Genomic DNA, 22,083 nt, shown 5'->3' with positions numbered 1-22,083 from the left:
AAATCAAATTGTGAGGAAATAGGCCTGATTCCTCATTAAGGGAGCAATGGTGAGAATAGAACTATGTTTCCTACTTCTGAGACTCCAAATGGACTTCATTCTTCTCTCCAGTATAAAACAGGAGAGAATGCCACTGAGTTACACTGGGATAAGTTAGAGAAGAATAAGGCATAATATCTACTATTTATTTGATTTAGACCACATCTAATATTATTTCAGTAACATTATTGGCTCAGATTTGCCCTCTGAAACCCAGCAGATGGGGATACTTCTCTTCTTTGCCAGATGTGCCCAGAGCTCAGTCCTGAGGCAAACTAGGCCAACTCCTAGATTAGTGGTACCAGAAATGACAGGTGGCAGAGGTCAGATGAAGGTTAATAAATTCTCTAACCTGAGCAATTCAGACCTAGGGAAACTTTCATAATGGCCACAGTCCTCTTTGAAGGGAATTTGGGTTTCCTGAAAATATAGAAAAGTCTATATTAATCACATCTCCCATTTAGGCTTTCTGTGATTCGTGGGATTTCCTTCATCAAAAATTGATCCATAACAAATAAGTACCAGGAGTTAATTGTTGCTCCCTCCATCTCCCAGAGGCAGTTAGCAAAGCTACTCCAACAGCTCCACTCCCTGTCTTCCCTCTGAGCATTCTCTATTAAATATGTATCAACAGGTGCTTACTGATTGCCAGGCTAAGGGTAATCAACTGGGAAGTGTTTCCCTTTTGCAGGTCTCCGACATCACGGAAGGGGAACTCAGTGTTTTTAGCACTCCACCACTTTCTAGGCCCACATTGCACAGATCCTCAGGAGTCATATCTCAAAGCCATGGCTTCATGTTTCTCATTGCAGGGTCAGTGGGTCATGGAACTTGTCAGAGGCCCCTCTTTGCAGCTTATTGCTACTATTAGCACAAATTTTGCATATTAACACAGATTATAGCTACTTTGTATTCTAGAAAAGTCTCATTTCAGGGTTTCCATATACATGTTTTTTCAGACATCAGTGCGGTAGTGTCCTATATCCCCAAACTAGGGGGAACCAATTGAACAATGGGTAAGTTCTGCCAGAGCATAAGACTCTCCAACTGCTAAACACATTAGATGGACATAGAATATAGGGCCAGTGCTTGGTTCCTGGGGACAGATGACCTGGACATATTCCTTAAATTGTGTTTACTGTTTGGAGTGGGCAAGGAGCCCGGGGCACTGGATCTGACATTCTTGAAATTGCCATACACAGCTGCAGCGGATTCCCCCAGAGAAACCCACAATTTCTCATATTTGTTTTCCCTTTTGCCCTATACTTTACAGAGATCTGTCAGAGGTGATAAATGATGGCCCAGATTGGTGCCTCTTGATCTGCTCACTCTGAAACCCCCATAATCCTAGGGAAGTTAAGCAGAGTGACCCAGGAGCAGAAGGTCAGCTCTTCAGTCAAAGACTCTCTGCTGATTGCATATCTGCTCACAGTGATTCCTTGCAAACTGCAGGATTTATGGAGCACACTGTTAAATTCCTGCTTTCAAGTTGGTAGGGACTTTGTTGTGTAGGCAGAAATCAAATGCAGGGGATTGATATTCCTTTTCAGGATTCAAGTCTCTAATCAATAACTATTGAGGACTCTGTTGTGCTCTTTGGGCACATGCTAGTAATACAGGTCCCAGGGAGTTCAAGCTACTGTGATGCTCCTTAAGATGCGAGACTCTAGACATCTCTAAAAAGTCCTGCTTTGTGCACTAATGACTGCTAGATAGATGCCTAAACAGCAGTGTGTGCATGTTAATCAGACAGTTGTGTATGTGCAATGGAGGCATATATTTCCATACACATCTTACTGAAAATCAGGCCTTGAAGGAATACAAGTTTCTTCTGTTGAGGACAACCAAAACTGACTGTAATCCTACTCTGCTTTGTCTGGTCAGAGATTGGCAGAAGTTAGTATATCCTCCTGCTTATATAAATACAGTGAAAAGGCTATGGGCATTGTTACTACAAACACTGGGCCTGAAACTCCTCCAACTGAGGTTAATTTGGACACTGCAAAATCGAGAGCTTTAATGTTTTTTTCAGAAGCACGATAGCGTAAGCACCTAGTGCTGCTTTGATAGTAAGGCAGACCCAGCTAACATACCTGCAGTTGTATGACCGGTCCTCTAGTCTCCTATGCACACGCAGCATGCACTCTATGGTCTACTATTTTCAATTAGCCCTCCAAAGATTGTTGCACCCTGACCATTCTGGGCTACTCCACAGTGCCTCACAGACCCTCTTTTCATCTGTTACTGTCCACACCCTCCATCTACCCACCCACCATGCATACTTCACAATTGGAAACTCTCTCACACACATACACACACACACACACAGAGACACAGAGTAAACAGAGTTAGATTTATATATCACTACTACTATCTTTTCTCTCTTTTTTCTCCTTAGAAGGATTTTAAGGAATGTATCAGTAGGCATTAGTACTGAGGGCAAATGAACCTCTGCAAAATATGAAATGAGGGCATTTTACAGAGAACTGAAAGAAAATGATTTGGCTGTTTTTCCCCCAGGGCAATAGCTCTTCTCTTTTATACTGCACTGATGTGCTTATGGATAATATCACCAAAAGATTTGCTCTGCTTGATCTTCTTTCCAGATTAATACAACTGATAATGAAGATGGTGATCAGGAGAAGGAGGAGGAGGAGGAAGATGGAATTTATGTGGCCATGCTGAGCTCAGCCCCTCACATTACCTCTTGTAAGTCATATTGTCTGAAAGGTTTCAGGTACCATGTCCTTGATACTGTGTTGTATTAACTGAGAAATGATGATATCTAGAGACTGTAGGGGACTGTATACACACACAAGAGGACAAAGTTATGGTTAAATGCTCAACCTTAATTTGCAGATTTCCTGACTTTTTAGCACTTAGCTGTGTGACCTAAGGGCTCAGGCATGCCTTTAAACACTGGTCCATAGGGGAATGTACCTTTTTGCTACACTCTTTCAATGCTTTCCCCTTGGAGGCCACCCAGATCTGTGGGCTGATGTGGACAGTGGCAGACCCATTTCTCTCCACCCTTCCTGTGCTCTATCAGAGAGCAGCCCTTGTGCCAGAAGAGGGCAGTGCCTACAGTTGTCATTAGATCCTGCCTGGAAGCACAATTGAGAAGCTCTTTTTAGCTTCCTCTTCTCACATCTGTACAAACATTGACCTGGCCCTTAATGTTTCAGTAATGTTGGCTGAGATTTGCAAAGGAACCTAAGGGAGTTAGGGAAGAGCTGCAGGGTTTTTTGCATTTAGCAAAAACACTTATTCCACAGATCCATGATAACTCTGTAAGAAAGGCCAGCCCATATCCTGTTCGTATTTTACTGGATACTTGATATTTCCCAGTTGTCTCACCTTCTGTATTAGATTGCTGCTCCATACAGGTTAAATTATGAGCCTCTTCCTCCAACACACCTAGACAGTGATCAGCCATAATTTGACTTCAAGGGCTAGAAGTCTGGCTAGCACTGTTAGTGCTTACTGCCCTAGGTGGACACACAAACATTAACCTGCCCTGGATGTGGATATAAAAATGATGGTCCAGTTTACAAGTGAACTGAAGTACTCAGCACTAGGGACAAATCTTCATAACAGATCCTTCACAACTAAGGATCCTTTAATAAGGTGCAACAAAAGCTGCTTCTCCTTCATGCCTCTGGGAGCATTCTGTCTTGTAGAGACGTAAAGCTTCCTTTCACACCTCTCACATACTCCGGATGTTTTCCCCACTCACCCCCATTGCACTGACTCCGGGGACCATAATTTGGCCTTTTTTACGAAGAGAAAAAAATAGTGATGGATGGGTTTGTCTAATATATTTAGAAGTACTCATATTTCTGTCATGCATGAGGCAGTGCAAAGTAGTCAGGTGTTTTGGGTGGGTTCTAGAATTTTTTTTGGAAAATACCAGGAATGGAAAAGAGAGAAAGAATTTATTGGAAAACTTCTATCTCAAATGCACCCTAAGTGAAACAGCTTTCTTAAAATATTAACATATAAATTGTGGATTAAAATTGAGAGGGCTGGCAGAAGAATAGAAACATATGTAAGTTAAATGCTTCTAATATTGGAAATAATGGAGAGTCTTCATAATGTTTATTAGATAATCCAGAAATGGATACAATTTTAAAAGGGGATGGAGGGAATAAGTTACATGGCTTCCCCTTGTTATTTTAGCTAAATCCTTATGCAGTACATGGTGCTGAAAATTTACTGTTATGTATTTCTCCACTATATCCTTATTTTTGGTCCAAAGGCCACTAAAACCATAAAGCTCACTACAAACCACATATCCCAGGGGAAATATTTATTTCATTTTAAAGAATGTTAAATGATAAGCAGCCAAGCTACAGTATATTAAAAATAAGTGATACAACTGCATGAGTTCCAGCATATTTTACTAACTCATGTGGGCTGTGCTGCTTTGAAAATGAGACAGTACAGATTGTGAGGAAAGGGTAGTGCATGTGATTCCACTTCACCAATAACTCTGAAAAACCCTAATGTTGTTGTATACATGAATATGTTGTGTACTGAGGTAGCAAGATATAATGAAAGCTTCCACTGTTCATTTGATAAATATTTTAAAAGCCATTCAGAGTTATACATTTGACAGCTTTCCACTGTATTAGTTCATAAAAGTTTTATTAGCAGTGCTGGTACTTCTGTGGAAATCTGTGAAACACAAAATGCTTCCAGTTGGCAAATTTTAAATAAAACAATTCATTCTTTAGCATTAACAGACAGACAGAGCTCAGGAGACCAGTGTGGAGTCAGACAGAAAGCCTGGGAGGAATCAGGCAAGAGGGAAGAGGACAAGGAGGAAAAAAAGGAAGAGGAAGCTGAAGAAGTCAAGAGAGTGAAAGAAAAGAAAGATGAAGAAAATAATTCAGAGGAAAAGTCATACAGCTTTGATGACAATGACAATTTATATGCCAGCATACCTGATGATGACCCTGAAGTGGGTGGAAGAGACTCCTTTTTCCTGGACAAGCCACCCCTACCTCCTCGAGCTCCGTCTCCCACTATAAAACAAGATTATATTCACTACTTTTCACAAGGTATAGTCTTGACAAAAAATAATTTTTCATCATATGTGTAATACTTGTTAAATGCTGCTGTAGAGATTCTATATGGACGTGGCTAATGGTGGTTGGCTAGTCAGTAAGGCCCTGGTTCAGCAAAACAAACAAGTGCTTAATTGCATTGCTGAGTCAAGGCCTAAATCATTAAGTACTACAGATAGTGTAGTGATGGTAGACTGTGGAGCACTGGTTCCAGGCAGAGTTTTCTTCCTCCTCCCATCTCAGAGATCCATAAAATAATACATGTTGCATAGGATTATAAGGAACGTTTTAGACACAATACTGAATTAAGATGTTAGTTAAGTTACATTTAAATCATTGCTTGTTTGCAAAGCTTGCAGTGCCACAGGTAAAATTAATAGAATTTACTTTATGCATTCTAATAGGGAAAAGTAACCCAATATTGTATTAAGTATAAGTTCTAGCTAGTATTATAGTAGAAGTGTAGCCATCTGTTGAATCATGGAGTGGGCAATGATCTTGGTATTCCTGTTTGTGATGAATGGCTGACATCATGACCATAATGCGCTGACAGGGCTGTCACATGGATTTTTAAAAACCTGACTCATGGAACAAAAATCAAAAATTAAATTTTGTAGTTTGCATTTCCCCTATGGAAAGGCAAAAAAAAAAAGATGATGTGGTAGCACTTCTAGAAGGGTGATAATAGTTTTCCTATTGGAAAAAAATGGGAAAGAGCAAATCCTTAAATGCCAAATGTAGATGTTGAGCTAATAACAAAAATAAGCTTGCCCTTTACAGACACTATCTGTAAGTATCCAGATAAGTCCATTCTGAATTTGCTGCACAAATATTTGTCTTTAATAGATGATGAAAATCTGAGAACTCTAACCATAATCTCTGGTTCTTCTTTGAGTACAAATCAGTGTAGAGTCCCCTGTAGGTGTGCATGCTCCCCAGGCACGCAAGAGCAGATTCTTTTTGATAACAATGTCCATTGGGGCTGTGCATGAACCCTGTACTTCCTCATGCTTCCATATGAGGACAGAAAGGGTGGGATGCCCCTGATGGTCTCTCATTTTCCTCTGACCACCCATGGCAATGAGACAGAACCTCATGGTGTCCTATCTGCTGACAACTCTATTATTATATCTTCATCTAAACTTCTTGAAACACTTCAGAGTGGCCTTCAGCCTCTTACAACATCTTGGACTGAATAATCCTTGGCTGGATATAAATTCTTCAGCTTAACCCCTCCTATATGAATGAACGAACAAACATACACACACACAACTCCCCTGTAAAAGGACCGTAACTTGATGAGTTCAAAACCTGTAGGCTTCCACATGTGCCCAACCAGTGATGGACTCATTCCACTTAAAGATGGGTTCAGCAGGTGCCTTTTCTGCCAGGTTAAATTCCACATTCTGGTTTGCCTTTCTTTCGCTGCTTGAACCCCAAAATCGTGAGATGCAAAACTCAAACTCCATCTTTTACAACAATCAATGAGAGTGGCATTGGACTCAGAAGATCTGGGCTCAAACTCCTATAGTAGCCAAACCTTCATCCTCTTGTGCTCCGTCAAGGGGACAAATGATACCTAAGACTTCAGCAGAGAAGTCAGCACCAACACTGACCACGGCACTGGCTACATCAACACTGACCAGAACTGCTGAAGCCAATGGACAGCAAAACCTCAGACATCAGAGCAGGTCACTGAAAGAGGCCACCTAGAACACTGAGGCAGGAGCTTCAGGAAGACTACAGTGTCCTCTCATGTAGAGACACACAGTAAAGCATCAGGGATAAATCATCAAACTCTCCCAGCACTGAAGATGAGTGAAAAGGAGCAAACTACAGTGCGGCAGATTTCCTTGGTTCTGGACCCCACTGCCAACTCCAACCTTGGTATTATGGGGGAACAATTGTGGACTGCGGAATGGTCATCAGCACTGAGATGTCCACTGGGACTGACAGAAGCACCTGCACCCCTATCCAGTGGCAGCACTGTACCCACTGGCACTGTCCATGGGGGACACATGCTCATCATCAGTGGGACACACTTCACCAGTATTGAGCAGGAAGCCATCCCCCTTATGGTCACTGAACCATAAGAGTCTGAAAAAATATAAAGAGTTCTTCAGAACTTAGCCACTGCATCAGGACTGGCATTGGTCCTGTCAGCAACCTTCCAACCACCTGTATTCATACGGGATACCAGTCTGGCCCTTCTTGGGCTAAATGGTCCTCCTTCACAAGCCTGAAGGAGCCACTCTTCTCCATCAAGAAAGAGAAGATCTCCCTCTCTGGCAGCCTAACTGGCAAGGCTGCAGACCCCAGAGTACCAGGAGGAGCGGGACCTGTAGGCACAAATCCATCAGTATCAGGCATTGCCCCTCAAAGACCTTTCCTAATCATCAACCAGCAAGGTGGTCACCTCAGCATTGATACCAATGCTGGATGATTTCAAAGCATTCCAAGAGCTCCTGGTATGGATCGCAGACACACTGGAGATCCAGACTGCAGTCATATCTGAACAATCTCACAAGCTATTCATTTTCCTATCTTCACCTTCCCCATAAATGTGGGATTGCTAGATCCAGCATGAACTCCATGGCAAGTGCTGGCCACTGTATCACTAACAACAAAACATATCAAGACATACCAGGTGCCACCTTCCAGGTTCAAATATTTTTATTCTCACCCTAATCCCAATCTCTAGTGGTCTCAGTCATCCAAGAAAAATCGCATTTGGCCAAGAATATGCATCCCAAATGATTGGATCTGCTATCTCTATATCACCAGTGAGTGGTGGCTAGTTGCCAGGCTTTCCTAGACAAATGAGAGTTTCTTACATGGGACAGAGCAACAAGCAACAAGCTCCCTCGCAAGACTTGGGAGGAGCTTAAAGACATTGGAAAAGATGGACAATTGGTGGCAAATATGTTCCCGCAATCCACAATGGATGTAGCTAGATACACAAGCACTGTGGTGTTAGTGAAGAGGGCGTCCCGTCTCCAAGCTTAGAGAATTCCTCATGAAATGCAAGCCATAACTGAGGATTTGCCATTCTCACTCTGGACATTTCCAGAGCCCTATTTTAATACCTAAAGAGGTGTAAGCCCTTCCAGCACTCTCCCTGTTTCTTTGTGTATTGAAAGGCGAGGTGATCTCTCCACAGAGACTCTCCAGGTGGATTACACGATGCATTTCCGCTTGTTACTGTCTGGTTGGTGAGCCTCACATGTGAACGTCATGACTCATCAGAGCTCAAGCGAGCAAGTCAGCATTTGTCAGAAATGTGCCGGACTCACAGAGCTGTAAGGCAGCTACATGGACAAACCCACTGACCTCTTTAAATATTATGCACTTGACATGCAGCCAGGGCAGATGCCAAGTTCCAAAGAGCAGTACTTCATTTTTTATTTGATTAGCACAGATCATATTCCTCACACCCACTCAGAGGCACTGGAACAATTTGTATAGTGGGGGTGCTAAGAGCCATTGAACCAAATGGTAAACCCTGGATATAATGGAAACCACTTCAAGTCAGGACATACAGCAATACCCCCAGCACTCTGAGTTCCAGTGCCAGGGTACCCACTATCCAGAAGAAGATACTGCTTGCCAGTCACACAGTGAGATTCACACTGACACATGCTCAAAGAAGAAAGAAATGAAGCTTACTTCTTAGAAGGGATTCTCTGCATATTCCCATTTGTGGGATCAAGGTGCCTGCACCACAAACTTCTGAACCTTCTGACAAGCAGTATCCATTGGGGGCCCCTCACTCCTCCCTTTTCCTCTGATCCTGGAGGGTTCTGATGGTGTAAAAGTGTGGAGTGGCCCCAACCACTTCTCAGCTCCTTCCACTAATATGGGAATTCTTAACCCTGAGACTCCAATGAAGCGGGGAAGATGGGCAGGGAGTGTGAACATGCAGAGACTCCTCTTATAGAACTTCAGTTACAGATAAGTAACCTTCATTTCTTCTTTGAGTGGTCTCTGCATATTCCCACTTGTGGGAGTTAACAAGCAGCACAACCCCTAGGAAAGTGGGCTGAGGAGTCCTAGGTAAACAAGGACTGCAAAACGGCCAGAACAAGCATCAGGTCAAGAGTGAATAGACTCATAGACTTTAAGGTCAGAAGGGACCATTATGATCATCTAGTCTGACCTCCTGCGCAATGCAGGCCACAGAATCTTACCCAGCCACTCCTGTAACAAACCCCTAACCTATGTCTGAGTTATAGATCAATCTTCTCACTCCCCCAAGATATTTTTTTGCTAGAAACAACATATGTAGCTTCATATCTGTCATGCAGCCTGGTGTGATGAAGAAAGCATATGGGCATGCTGTGAATGTGGCCTTTCTCCTCTCTCAGTGGTGCAGCAAGGGCACACACCCTCAGGCTTCCAGCAACCCAGCTGTTGCCTTTCTGGGTGGAGATCCCCATCTCTCTCCCTTCTGATTGGGCTGTTTCCAGACTGCACAGTTCCCTGCTTTCACAGTGCATTTCGCAGCACTGACAGGTTGCCCAAGGGCACCTGCTGACTGTCTCTTTAGACAGTCTACTTACCATAGGGTAAGTAACTGTTCTTTATTTTTTTCTGAACAAGGACTTCAGGATTTTGTTCAGTATGAATTAAACTCTGGCAATTCTACATTATGTCTGGTTATTGTATAATACATTTCCTGGTGATTGTGCAATAATGTTAGCAGCCATTTTAAGTTTGGTCTAGCTCCTTTCCATTGCCTAGACTGTCTCTCACCTCTGATTTTACAGATTACCTATTTCCTTACTTCCTTCACAATTTACACTCCATAGTCTCCCTACCCCACTCTACTGTATAGTCTTTGCTATCTAATCTATCCTCATCTTCATAGACTGTCAGGGTTGGGAGGGACCTCAGGAGGTCATCTAGTCCAACCCCCTCCTCAATGCAGGACCAATCCCCAGCTAAATCCCCAAATGGCCTCCCCTCCAGGGTTGAACTCACAAGCCTGGGTTTAGCAAACCAATGTTCAAACCGCTGAGCTATCTCCCCCCCCCCCCTTCATGTCTGAGTGGCTATGTGTTTTATAGCTTGCTATTCTCCAGGATGTGGGTGTTTTAGTTTTTGGTTTTTTTGTTTCAGTGGGATTTCCTCCAGTCCTCTAACGTGAAAGAAAAAAGCTGGTTTCATGCAGGATGCTACAAGTTTATATGCATATATTAAAAAGTAAATATTGCAAATGATAAGCACATCTACTTACCATGAAGTGATGAACTGCCACCATGACCCCCAAATGCCCCTTACTTCTCTTGCGATACCCCATGTTCTCAGTAGCTACATACACGAAAGGGGTAGGCTTGGAATAAAGAATTTCTCGGTATAAATTTGGATTAACCTGCATAACTCATATGTGGCTACATCATGCATTAATAATGCTTCCATCTCTGTCTGATGCCTATAAAACATAAATATGGACCTGAACAGATAGATAGATATGGACATACAGCGCACAGATAGTTAACAACCTAGGGTTAATATAAGGTTCCTCTGAAACAATTCCTATATGAATCCTTCATTTAAAATGTGCTGTGTTTTCATGAAGTATTAGCCTTGGTTTCATCGTTAAAGCTTTCTGGGGAAGGGGGAAAGGAAAATAACATTTGAGGATCTTCTCTAACTTAGGATGATAGTTTCTTTTCAAAGAGAAACTGTAATGAGTCATCGCTACACATTTTTAGAGCCATTTACTGCAGGTATTGCTCAGGAATAGATAAAAGGCATTTTAGTGCTCAGCCCTTTTTCAGAGAGAGGTTTTTTTTTGCTGATGGCATAAGAGTGCCCCCTATTGGAGTTCCGAGAATGAAAATGCCCACTGAGACAGAAACATGGAAACAGACTATCTATTTCTCACATTAAGTATAGAATATTGCAGACTTTTTATCCACCACAAGTAGATGCTTTACAATATATTTTTATAGATAAGAAACCCAGAGTACACAGTAGATGATAATTATGTAGCCAGTTTACATGAACATAGTATCACTTTTAAAACTTACTCGCTTGATGGAGTCCCCAAGACCCACAAAATGTTTCTCACTCTAATCAGCAGTGGAAAGGTTTTAAGCATTAAGAGACATACACAGGGGATCACAACAACATAAAGGGAACCCCAATTCACTACTAAAACCTACTTAGGGGATCTTCTGTTTGTTTGGGGACAGTAGGTAGACAGCATTAGGCAAATGTAAACATTCGTCATTTCAGTGGCCTCAGAATCACTCATTAATAAATTGTGCTGAGTATGTTTGTGACATCTGTCCAAGTGTTTTTAAAACCACTGATTTAAAAATGAAAAGTCTACCAGCTGCTGTTTTTAATATCACTTTCTCTGCACAAGCTTCTAATATATTGCTGTCTAAAAAATGAAATCTGGAATATTACTAATTCTGCCTACAGCTTTTTAAATAGAAAGTGAAAGCTAAAAATGAATGCAATGGGCAGCCAGAAAACAATATATGGAATATGGGGAATATGGAAGGTGGAAGCAGAGGCTCAGGAAACCGTTTTTTTTTGTTTGTTTTTTTTAACAAAATGAATTACAAAAGATGATATACAATGGAACTGTATGTCCTGAGCTGTAAAAGTACATCTGGGGACCCTTTCATCAGAGCTGTCCCTTGGGTATGGCGAATCAGGGCAACTGCCCCAGGCCCCTTGCTTTGGGGGGCCCCATGCTTTGGGGAGCCCCACGCTTCAAGAAAATCATGAGGAGCGGGCGTGGAGATGAGGCGAGAGACGGGTGGGTGAGCAGGGTGAGGAGGCGAGCAGCAGGTAGGCGGGGGGGGCAAGAAGGGTCCCTCCTACCAGAACCTTCCCCCCCCAGCGCCTCCTGCTCCCCAGTGGGCCCCACTGAGCAGCGCCTCCACCTCCTTCTCAGCACCTACCACCAGCCGTGGATCAGAAGTTTAGCTGCTTTCGCAGTGTCAGGAGGTGCTGGGAAGTGCACAGCACACTTGGGGGAGGGAGCAGAACTGGGTGGGGAAGAGGCAGGGTGGGGGTGGAAAGAGGCAGGATGGCGGTGGGGACGGGATCTGGGGGGAGCACCCCCTTAGGGATGGCCTTGACTTTCATGGTTTATAATATAGTACTACAGTACATCTTGGTCAAAGTCAAAAAACAGGTAGTGTTGCAGGATAGTTGTCCCATGAAAGGAAACTGGGCTTGGCTTTCCTGTTCCAGTCCAAGTGGATGATGATGAGGGCAGGGCAGCACCTGGGGACTATAAGGGTATGTCTACACTGCAATTAAAAACATGCAGCTGTCCTATTCCAGCTGACACAGGCGTGTGGGGGTTGGGCTGCAGGGCTGTTTTATTGCAATGCAGACTTCTGGGCTCAGGCTGCAGCCCAGGCTCTGGAACCCTCCCTCTTCATAGAGCCTGGGAATCAGCCTGAGCCCGGACGTCTACACTTCAATGAAACAGCGTCCAAGCCCACAAGCCCAAGTCAGCTGGCACAAGCCAGCCATGGTTGTCTAATTGCAGTGTTGACATACCCAATAAGGTCTTGTGAGCAAGAGACCAGGAGTGTCAGAGGAGACTGGAAGGGCAGGAGATAAGAGCTGCCAGAGACAGAAGATAGTTTCTGGGAGAAGGCTGAAGACAGGAGAGCAGCCAGAAGGTTTTGCTGGCTGACAGGTCTTAACCCAGAGAGCCAGGGCTGGAGAAGGCTGAAGGTGACAGCAGCAGAAGAGGGAGATGCCTGCTGGCTCTAAGCCAGAGAGATGGAGCCAATGGCCATAGGGGGCTGAAGGAAAGGGGAGCAGAGAGGGGACTTATCTACTGATGTCTCTTTGCTGGGGAGCTGGACCCTGAGGAACAGTGGGGAGTGAAGGCTGTGGGAGCTCCCGCTGGGAAGAAGAGGATTGCACCCATGAAGGAAGGGCTGGGCTCTCCTGGCAGAGGGATGGAGATGTGGCAAAAGACACTAGCGTTTGGTGAGAACAAAGCTGGATTTGTTAAGGACTAATTTCACTGGGGTGACGTGCTGTGGGACATTTGTGCTATGTTTTGTTAATAAATGTTGATGGACTTGAGAACATGGTTGCATGGATTTGCTGGGGATCCAAGAAGGAAACTGAGGTGAGGGACCAGATGCATGGCTGCCCCTAAGCCAGGAGGGGGCACCTGGGAAGAGGCTTCATGTCTACAGAAGGCATGTGGAAAACAAAAGCTAAAATTTTCAAATATTGATAGGTAAAGTTAGACTACCAAGGTCATATTTTGGCATATAAGTGAATTGATTTTCAAAAGTGCTGAGAACCCCACAGCTGCCATTTATTTTGCTTTACTATTAAGGATAAGAAACCTTTTATATTCAGTGGAAGCTGCTAGGTGCTCAGTATTTTTTAAAATAAGGCCATTTATTTAGTTATCTCATTCTTGGCTCCCAGTCTCAAAAAGTTTAGCAAAAACTATGAAGAAGAAATAAGAATGCAGTGCTTCCCCTAGAAGCCATCTGTATGGGCTTTAATAGGAGCTGTGGGAAATCAGACCACTTTTATTTAGGTGCCTAAATTGAAAATCTTGGCATCAGAATGCAGCTTTTTGGAGTCTAAAGATTGAAAACAACTTGTCTATGTTGCAGCAAGGAAATGGGAAGAAGACAGAAAGGAAAGAGACGAGACTTCTGGTCATCTGGAAGTATACGGTGGAGAAGAGGATAAATCTGAGGACGATGAAGAGGATCCGTATACTTTTGCCGACTTGGATGACAGTGTGTATGATATGATACTGGCCTCTGATGACGAGAAAAGAAAGCAACACGGATCCTTTATTATAAACCGGCCACCAGCACCTGCCCCTCGTCCCTTGAGTTCCCCTAAGGAAGAGAACACTCCCTACATAGTACAAGGTAAGGTTTGTTTAAAGATATTTACTGACAGATAAGTGTTGCTCCGGGTAGAGTTGTCTGTTGTGAATGATGAATATTAATTTTCTAAAGATTATCTTCTACTTGAGGCTGAGGTCCTTTGCTTCTAAGTAAACTTGAATCAACCTATTCTCTCTTTGAAACAAACTGAAAAAGTATCCAAGTTGTTGCTAATTTCAATTTTGCATCTAAGAGGATGCTACTTTAAAAAAAAACTAATCAAAATTACTTAAGATAGTAACACAATATGATGGAAGATGAAAAATTACTAGACCAAATACTCAACTGGTGTAAATCAGTGGAGCTACACCAGTTTACACCACCTCAGGATTTGGCCTATTCTGTTCAGTGTGTCCTTCAAGCAATTAACCAAAGGGTGCAATATATTGCCCAAGTAACAATATATTAAAAAAAAGCTTTCCTTTCTCCAACCCCAGCTTCAGAACTTTCTTTAATGTGGCTCTTCCCTTAAATCCCATTTACCCCATTTGGAGTTACATTTTGAGACCTATCATTTAGCCAGCTTTTTACCCATTTAATGTATGCCCAGTTAATTTTTAATCTAAATGTTGTACAATGCCAAATCAAACACCTTACAGAAATCTATGTATATACACTCTTGCCTTTATCAGCACAACTTGTAAATCATCAATAAAAGACATCTTTAGTTTGACAGGATCTATTCTCTAGAAGCCCATGCTGATTGGTATTAATTACATTATCCTCCTTTAATTCTTTATTAATCAAAAGTCCTGTATCAGCTGCTCCATTGCCTGGGATTGATGTCAGAGTGACAGGCCTATAATTACCCAGGTCATCCTGTTTACCCTTTTTAAATATTGGTACAACATTAGCTTTCTTCCTGTCTTTTGGAACTTCCCCAGTGCTCTCAGAGTAATTGAAAATCAACAATAACTGTTCAGCAGGTTCCTCAGCGAGCTTCTTTAAAACTCTTGGAGGCAAGTTATCCAAACCTGCTGATTTAAAATTCTGTCCATTCTTCTTTCATCTATCACAAATCATCAGTAAACCGTGTTGAACTCAGGGGAAGAAGATGTGGAAAAGAGCATTTAGGAACTGATGTTTCAGTATCTATGATTAAACATTTCTGTATCCGGAACGCACACAGCATTTCCTTTCCTAGCAATCTTATTGTAGCATTAAATTAGCATTTTGAAATAAAGTATCTTAAAGGTTTTTGTGTGCACAAATTTTCATTGTGATAGTTAATGAGTGAACCTCAAAGATATAGAAGCTCATTTTGGTAGGAATAATTACACATAAATTAGGATGTGTATCTGAACTTTATCAAAGTGATCTGAAATTCCTGCTTCTGAAAAATTGGGTTGGAAATCTCATGGGAGCAGGCGTTCTGGTGAGATGTCTAGTACTTCCTGCTTTTGTTCTGTCAGAAATACTGTGAGAACAGTGTTTCCTTTTCTCTTTGAATTACCTGAAAAAGAAAGAAAGATCAGTGAAAAAGTTATCGTGATTTATTTTTTTAATTAAACAAAAATCATACCAAGTTCAGTTTGAGCTTTGAGCCAAAGTTTGGGCAGGTTCTTAATTTATCCAAATCAGTTCATCCATCTCTAACAATTACAGAAGACATTATTCCACAATTGAAAAGCTCCTTTCTTCAGTTCAGTTTTATGTAAATAAGGATGATTCTGAAATATAAACTGGAGTTTAAACTACGCTGAAGGGATGGAAATGAAAGAGAAAATGTATACAGTAGCGTGATTGGTGTTTGGCTGGGATGGGGCTAAAAATCTGTCTCTAAAAAACAGAGTTACCTCAGGTGTCTCTACTCATTACAGACAAAGCCAAATATGGTTGAATGTAGCTGGGCTCATTGGAGACCAGTTGAATTATGGGGCTGGCCATAGAAAGAGAGAGAGGTTGTTAAGAAGTGGTTTGTCAAATGTGCTGGAAGTGTAGTTTGTTTTGTTTGGGATTTATGATTTGATTATTAATACACAGACATTTTAATTTTACTATGGGTAGTTTGGCATATTGTATTTTGCTGGCCTTTAAGTGTTAGTCTCCTAACATTTCCACAGAAATCTTAAGTGCTGTATAAAGAAAAGCCATTTTGCTACACTGAATATTCTGCATCTGCACCACATTCGCCAAAAGGATCTTTTCTTTTACAGATCTATTATTAATGGTTGTTGGTATCATCAGCATAAGCTATTTCCCTCTAGGTTTCTCAGAATTTAGCTGGATGTAAAAGAATTGCACTAATTTCTTAGAAAGTCATCACTTAATTAGAAAACTAATTTTCTTCCATCTTGTATTCTCTGAGAGGACTTGGAAGATAAGACTCGTGTGGTATGTTTAATTTAAATTCCCCATTCTCTTTATTAAGGACATAACCTTGCATTTATCCAATAATAGCAAGAAAACCATAATAAATGTCATGCCTTTCTTAAAGGCAGGGCTGGTAGCACCACCTCTTATTAAGATTATCTAACACTTTCCATTATAAGAATCTGATTTCAGTTTTTTGAAAAATTAAGCCAAAATGGTTCAGCTGTTTTGGAAAATGAGAATAAGGGAAAATACATTGTTTTGCCCATGTTGAAAGAGAGTTCTTTGAAGTGCTGTAGTGCCCCCATGCTGTGGAGTAGGGACTGATTGACCGGTGTCGAGTCAGTGAAGAGAAGGAATTCTGATTCATCCGATTCAAATGTAGAGGGGACAAAAACTGGATCTTTAGGAAGGGAAAGGAGTAGTTTGGGACCAAGAGTCTTGTGAGCCTGGGACTGGAGGAGGGGGAGAAATTGTGGCTGTGAGTTGGAAGGGGGAGGATTGGGACTGGCTGAGCAAGGAGAATGCAACTGGGAGCCATGTGGGGAATAACTGCTATCAGTTGCTCCATTAGCTATAATGGCAGAGGTTTGTGTGATGGATTAAAAGGTTCCAACCCTGCCGATGAACAGCAATGTGGGTATCAATATGATGTCACAAGATGGAATTTGTTTTGTCAGTTGTTTTTTTAAAAAAAACAAACAAACCTCAAACCTGTGTTAAAAGAACATTATTAATATTGTAAATTCAAGCACTCAAAAGTTAGGAAATGCCAGAATTAAGGTTGTCTGTAATTTGGCCCCCTTGTCCATATGCATCAATTAGACGATCACATTTTTTCCCCACAGGACCCCTGGGTGATTCAGTCCACAAGCCTATTTGGTCCTGCTCTTGGGATGAATCAAGATTGAATAGTGTTGTCTGTAGGACCTTTGCATCATTAGTTGCATCAAGATGGAAGATCTGTACTGAATAAGACATGGGATTGCAATAATAGAAGGGATGGTCTCATGTTTAACACAGTTGGATGCTATCCTGAAGAGCTGAATTCTATCCCTATTTCTAACACAGAGTTTCTGTGTGGTGCTGAGCAAGTCACTTAAACCAGACTATTCATAGGTGGTCACTAATTGTGTGTTCCTCTTTTTCTAGCCCAACTTGAGATCATGGGGCCTGATCTTCAGAAGTGCTGAATGCTCACATTTACAACTAAAGTAACTGGGAGCTGTGCTCTGAATGTATAAAGTGCTAAGTACTCTGAAAAATCGGCTCCTCGTGTCTCAAATTGGTGTTCAAATTCAGTGGATAATTTTGACCTTAATCTCTGTGCTTCCGTTTCCCATCTGTAAAATGGGAATAACACCACAGCTTACCTCACAGGGGTGTTGCATAGACCAGCTTCATTACAGCATCTCCTAACTTCTGAGTGCTTGATTTGGAAAGAATAGTAAGGTTGCAATGTATTTTTTGTGTGAAATTTACTAGGTAGACCACATTGGGGAACTTCAGCTAAAAGGTGTTATTTAAATGTAAAGAATGTAATTATTGCCAAGGCCCTGATCCTGTATTCTGGACTGGACAGATGTAGCCCAATGGTGAGTGTGGGATAGTGGGGGCTTGTCCAGGTTTCTGAATTGTTGTGGCCCTCAGATGCTCAGGATGACCATCTCCTGTCAACAGGAAGTAGGTAACCTACTGGTCAGTGTGTGTTGTCCTCTTCTATACCGCATCCAGAGAGGATACAAGTCTGTTACTGCTACCACTTACAGAATCTGCTTCTTAAGATCAAGCGGTGGAGATGCATGTGAGTAGCTTAGCAGATCCCCTCACATTCAGTCCTGATGCCAGCCAAGAGGGAGGTCATTTCACAAGTAGATCCTTCTTGAAGTCAGTAGCATTCCACGTAGGCAAAGGGTTATTCCCACAGGGCCTATTTGCAGAAGCAGGGCCCAGTTTCTGTTTATGGTGCTCACTCATAGAGAAATGATCAAATTGCATGTACTACCATTTATGTCTGTGCAAGTACAGCCTGGACTCCAGACTTTAAAACTGTTTCATGACACACTGCCTGCTGGGTACTTTGGCCAGTCTAAAATGCAGGGCTTGATTTCATAAAGTTTCTCGTGTCCAAGTTTGGGTTCTTGTGACAGGGTACTATATGTAGCACCATGGTCACTGGGTTTGCTTCAGCACTGGGAAGAGTGCAGGGTTCATTGAAGCTAATTATACACTTTCTATTGTGGGATTGTGCATAGCTGGTTGATAATCTCTGGGCTAATGAGGTAATTGGATGGAACAGGGAGCAAGGGGCATCTCAGAAGGGTTGCTCAGAGGGTGAGCCTGGGCTGAGGAGTGAAAGTGTCATGGAAGTCTCCCCTGGCTGTAAGCCTGCATTACACTCTGTTACTTTGTAAAAAAGAATAAATACACACCTTGGTGAAAGATGATAACCTGGTGTGTGTTTGGGCCCATGCGAGCACATAAACTGACCAGGCAGTGAAGTATACCAGATAGTGACAGCTCTTATGTCAAGAAATACATTAAATTCTGTGACCTTTGGGCTCACAGAAGAACCCATGCTCAAAGTCACTTGGTCTTCTCCAGCCCTTGCTGACCCCATCCCAGCCTTGGTCCACCGTGTCTCTAGATTTCCTTGAGGAGCTGCCCTGCTCTCATGGGTGCATGGTGGTGCTAGACATGGTCAACCTCCGGACCAAGATGGCACAATTTGTTTCTGGCCACAAAATCCCTACCGCCCAGGAAAAAGTGTGCCTCTTTTCTAGTTCCATGGACTGCCAACCAGTATCGTGTCAGACGGAGACCCACACTTCATCTCCCACTTTTGGCATGAATTTTTTAAGCTCCTTAGCGTGGAGCCCCCTCCGGCTAACGGGCAGATGGAATGGGTCAATCAGGTCCTGGAGCAGTATCCCTATTGTTCCCTGAACTACCAACAAAGTGACCCTATGTGGACTTTGCTTACAATAATTCAACCCAGGTCTTAGCACAATAGAGCCTGTTCTATGTCAGTTATGGCTTCCATCCACGCTTTCACTGAGCCTCACCCATAGGTTCCCCCATACCTGCAGCCATATTAAAAAAGCAAAACTTTAGAAGCAGATGGAAACAAGACTGTGACTCATTGGACCGGAGAAATATGTGACTAATCAGTTTTCCATAGGTCACCAACAATTTGACCACAATTTGGGATTTGTTGATTTAGAGGCAATGAACATAGGACCCCATGATACCATTTATACACAGCCACTTTTCAGAGTAGGACTACGCTTTGAAGGATGATGGTCAGATGCTCAGCTGGTGTAAATTGGCATCACTCCATTGACTTCCACAGAGCTGTGATAATTTATACAAGTTGAGTATCTTGGCCCTGTGTCTCCCATAAGATGAAAGTAAAGAGATCTGTAATTTAATACTTTTATGACCCTTCAGCTAGGAGACTCCCCTCATTAATTTTTTAAATTGTTATGAGTTCTAATAAGATTTCTCTTAATTTCATGTAATTTTTTTGTCAGATTATACTGAACATGCAAACTTTTATACTGAACACTCCACTAAACGTACTGCATCTTTAATAAACAGTTGAGTGTATCCCTGCTTGTTGTTTAATGCACACCAGTGTAAATATTCTGTCTTTATATGAAAAGTTCATCAAAAGACGAAGCTGCAGAGTGGTGCCAAATAGCGCTTTGTCCAGATGGTGCGCATTCCCTGTGTGCTCCCTCTCCATTCCTTAAATTCTTAATATTCCTTACCAGGTTATTTCAATATGTTTCCAGCTATGTGCTGTCAAAACAATTGTTAACTAAATGTATTAAGGGATTTTGTTTTTATTTTACAGTGAAATTGCAATATTCATTATAAGTGCCAGATTAAAGTCCTGGAACCCAATTTTCTCAATTTATCCTCACAACAGGTGCAAGCTTTCCCACAATGCCCAGCATTATGCCCCAACTCAGATTTTTGAGGACTGCCTCAAGGCTTGAGGGGATACATTTAGTATCCCTCATTGATCAGTCACTTACCTTCTTGCTGAACCTACTAATGAGGGTGCTAATTGTCATCAGGGTGCTAATTGTCATCAGTGTTGTTTGTTATGTGGACACCTGGTCCAGCAGGAACTAGAATGAAGCCACAAACTTGTTTCATATGTGTCGTTAAAGAGCTCTCAGGGGGCAAAGGCTTTTACTATTCTGCTTCAGCCAACCAGTGACATGCTGTAGTCTGTGTCTCATTACATATCCCTCGGGCCATATAGTCCCCCACAAGTACATGAAAACATTTTAGCATCTAAAAGTGGCTATCCCTGGGACAAATTTCAAGCCAAAAAGTCAGTAGTGGAACAATATTCCAAAATCTATTCCAGAACAGAGTACAAGTTGCACTCTAGCATCTCATCAAAACCATATGAATTTGCACCACATGCAGCAACCAGTGGGTGGGTTTTCGGGGAACAGAACTATTCCATATAAAGAATAGGCAGTGTTTACCCAAATGCTGTAAATATCCCTAATTTCCAGAGCCTTGGAAACTCAAGAAACAACAGATTTCTTGTAACTATAGCAATCAATTCCAGTGTCAGAGATCTCTATTATACTAAGCACCGAGATTGTTTAATGCTCCAGTAGTTTTACTGGCTAGAATGGGGATTTTTTATTCTGCTTGTAAACTGGTATGCTAACTTTATTGGCTAGATTGGTAAACTAAGATTAGATTTTAGATGAGCAAACTTTGGGGCATTAAGAAATCTACTGAAAAGGTGCAATGGGAAGAAATATTTTTAGAATGCACTACTGTGATTGAAAGCTGAGGAATCCATCTGAGGCAAAAAAAAAGGGTGCAGTTTTGTCAGTCCTCTGGGAGAAAAAATGCTACTTTGTATTAAATAATTAAATATTAAGTGGACTAGAGTGAGAAAGACACATAGCCCTGTGGTTAGGGCACTCGCATGAGAGGCGGAAGACCCCTGTTCAAGTCCCTTTGCCTCATCAAGCACAGTGAGAAATGGCCATTTTGAGTAGAGTTAGACATGCTCCGAGCACCCCTAGTGGATTGAGTCCCAGAAGTAAGATAGGCAAGGGGAAGGCCTATCTTGACCATCTTTGAAGATCGTGCTGGCACTTAGGTGTGAGGATAAATATGCAGATGTCTGCCTCAGGCAGTAGGGTGCATGCCCAGAGGTGAAAACTTAGGTGCCCAGGGAACTTTTACAGTGGAAATTTAGGCAGAGCTAAGACAGCTGACAAGAGGGAGTTTTGTGAATTGCAATAGTACCTAAATTGGGGACATAGGCACCTGAACCTGGGGGTACAAGTTCCTAAGTCCTTTTGTGGCTCCATATCCCAAATAAGACATCATTTTGTTTTCTTTCTGATCCATCTGCAAGTACTGTATGTCTTTAACTATCTCTCAGCAGAAGTGACCACATGCTAGCAATAATATTTGTGGAGAGGAATAGGAGTAATTTGAAACTAGGAATTGCTGAAACTTCCCATTTTCTCACTTTTTGAACTGCTTTGGAGGGTGTGATGCGGTGTGTACTCCACACAGGCTCTGAAGGGGTTAATGAGGGCCTAAGAGGCCAAATAACATACCTGGCTGCACCTGAGAAAGAGAGTGAGCGAGGCTTAATGGATGACCAAAGCCCAGCTGGGCTGGAGCTGGGTGGTGATTATAAAGCTAGGAAGTTTGTAGCACAAAGAGGCTCAGGGGATTTGGATAGATGTGGGTGGCTCTCT

The 22,083-nt window shown here is 42.2% G+C and overlaps 1 protein-coding gene across 2 annotated transcripts in view; it reads left to right on the top strand.

The window, feature by feature from the left end:
* The window catches only part of BANK1 (B cell scaffold protein with ankyrin repeats 1), a 274,622-nt gene that overhangs the window by 214,934 nt on the left and 37,605 nt on the right, over nt 1-22,083 (top strand). For both annotated transcript variants that reach the window (XM_045017387.1, XM_045017388.1), the window contains exons 9-11: nt 2,646-2,748; nt 4,776-5,102; nt 13,730-13,996. In XM_045017387.1, the coding sequence (XP_044873322.1) occupies nt 2,646-2,748; nt 4,776-5,102; nt 13,730-13,996 (697 nt within the window). The remainder of the gene's footprint in view (nt 1-2,645; nt 2,749-4,775; nt 5,103-13,729; nt 13,997-22,083) is intronic.

Source organism: Mauremys mutica, chromosome 5 (genome assembly GCF_020497125.1).
Source record: "Mauremys mutica isolate MM-2020 ecotype Southern chromosome 5, ASM2049712v1, whole genome shotgun sequence".
Classification (NCBI taxonomy): Eukaryota; Metazoa; Chordata; order Testudines; family Geoemydidae; genus Mauremys; species Mauremys mutica.
The sequence above is the reverse complement of the archived record's forward strand: the minus strand, read 5'-3'. Positions and strand labels throughout refer to the sequence as shown.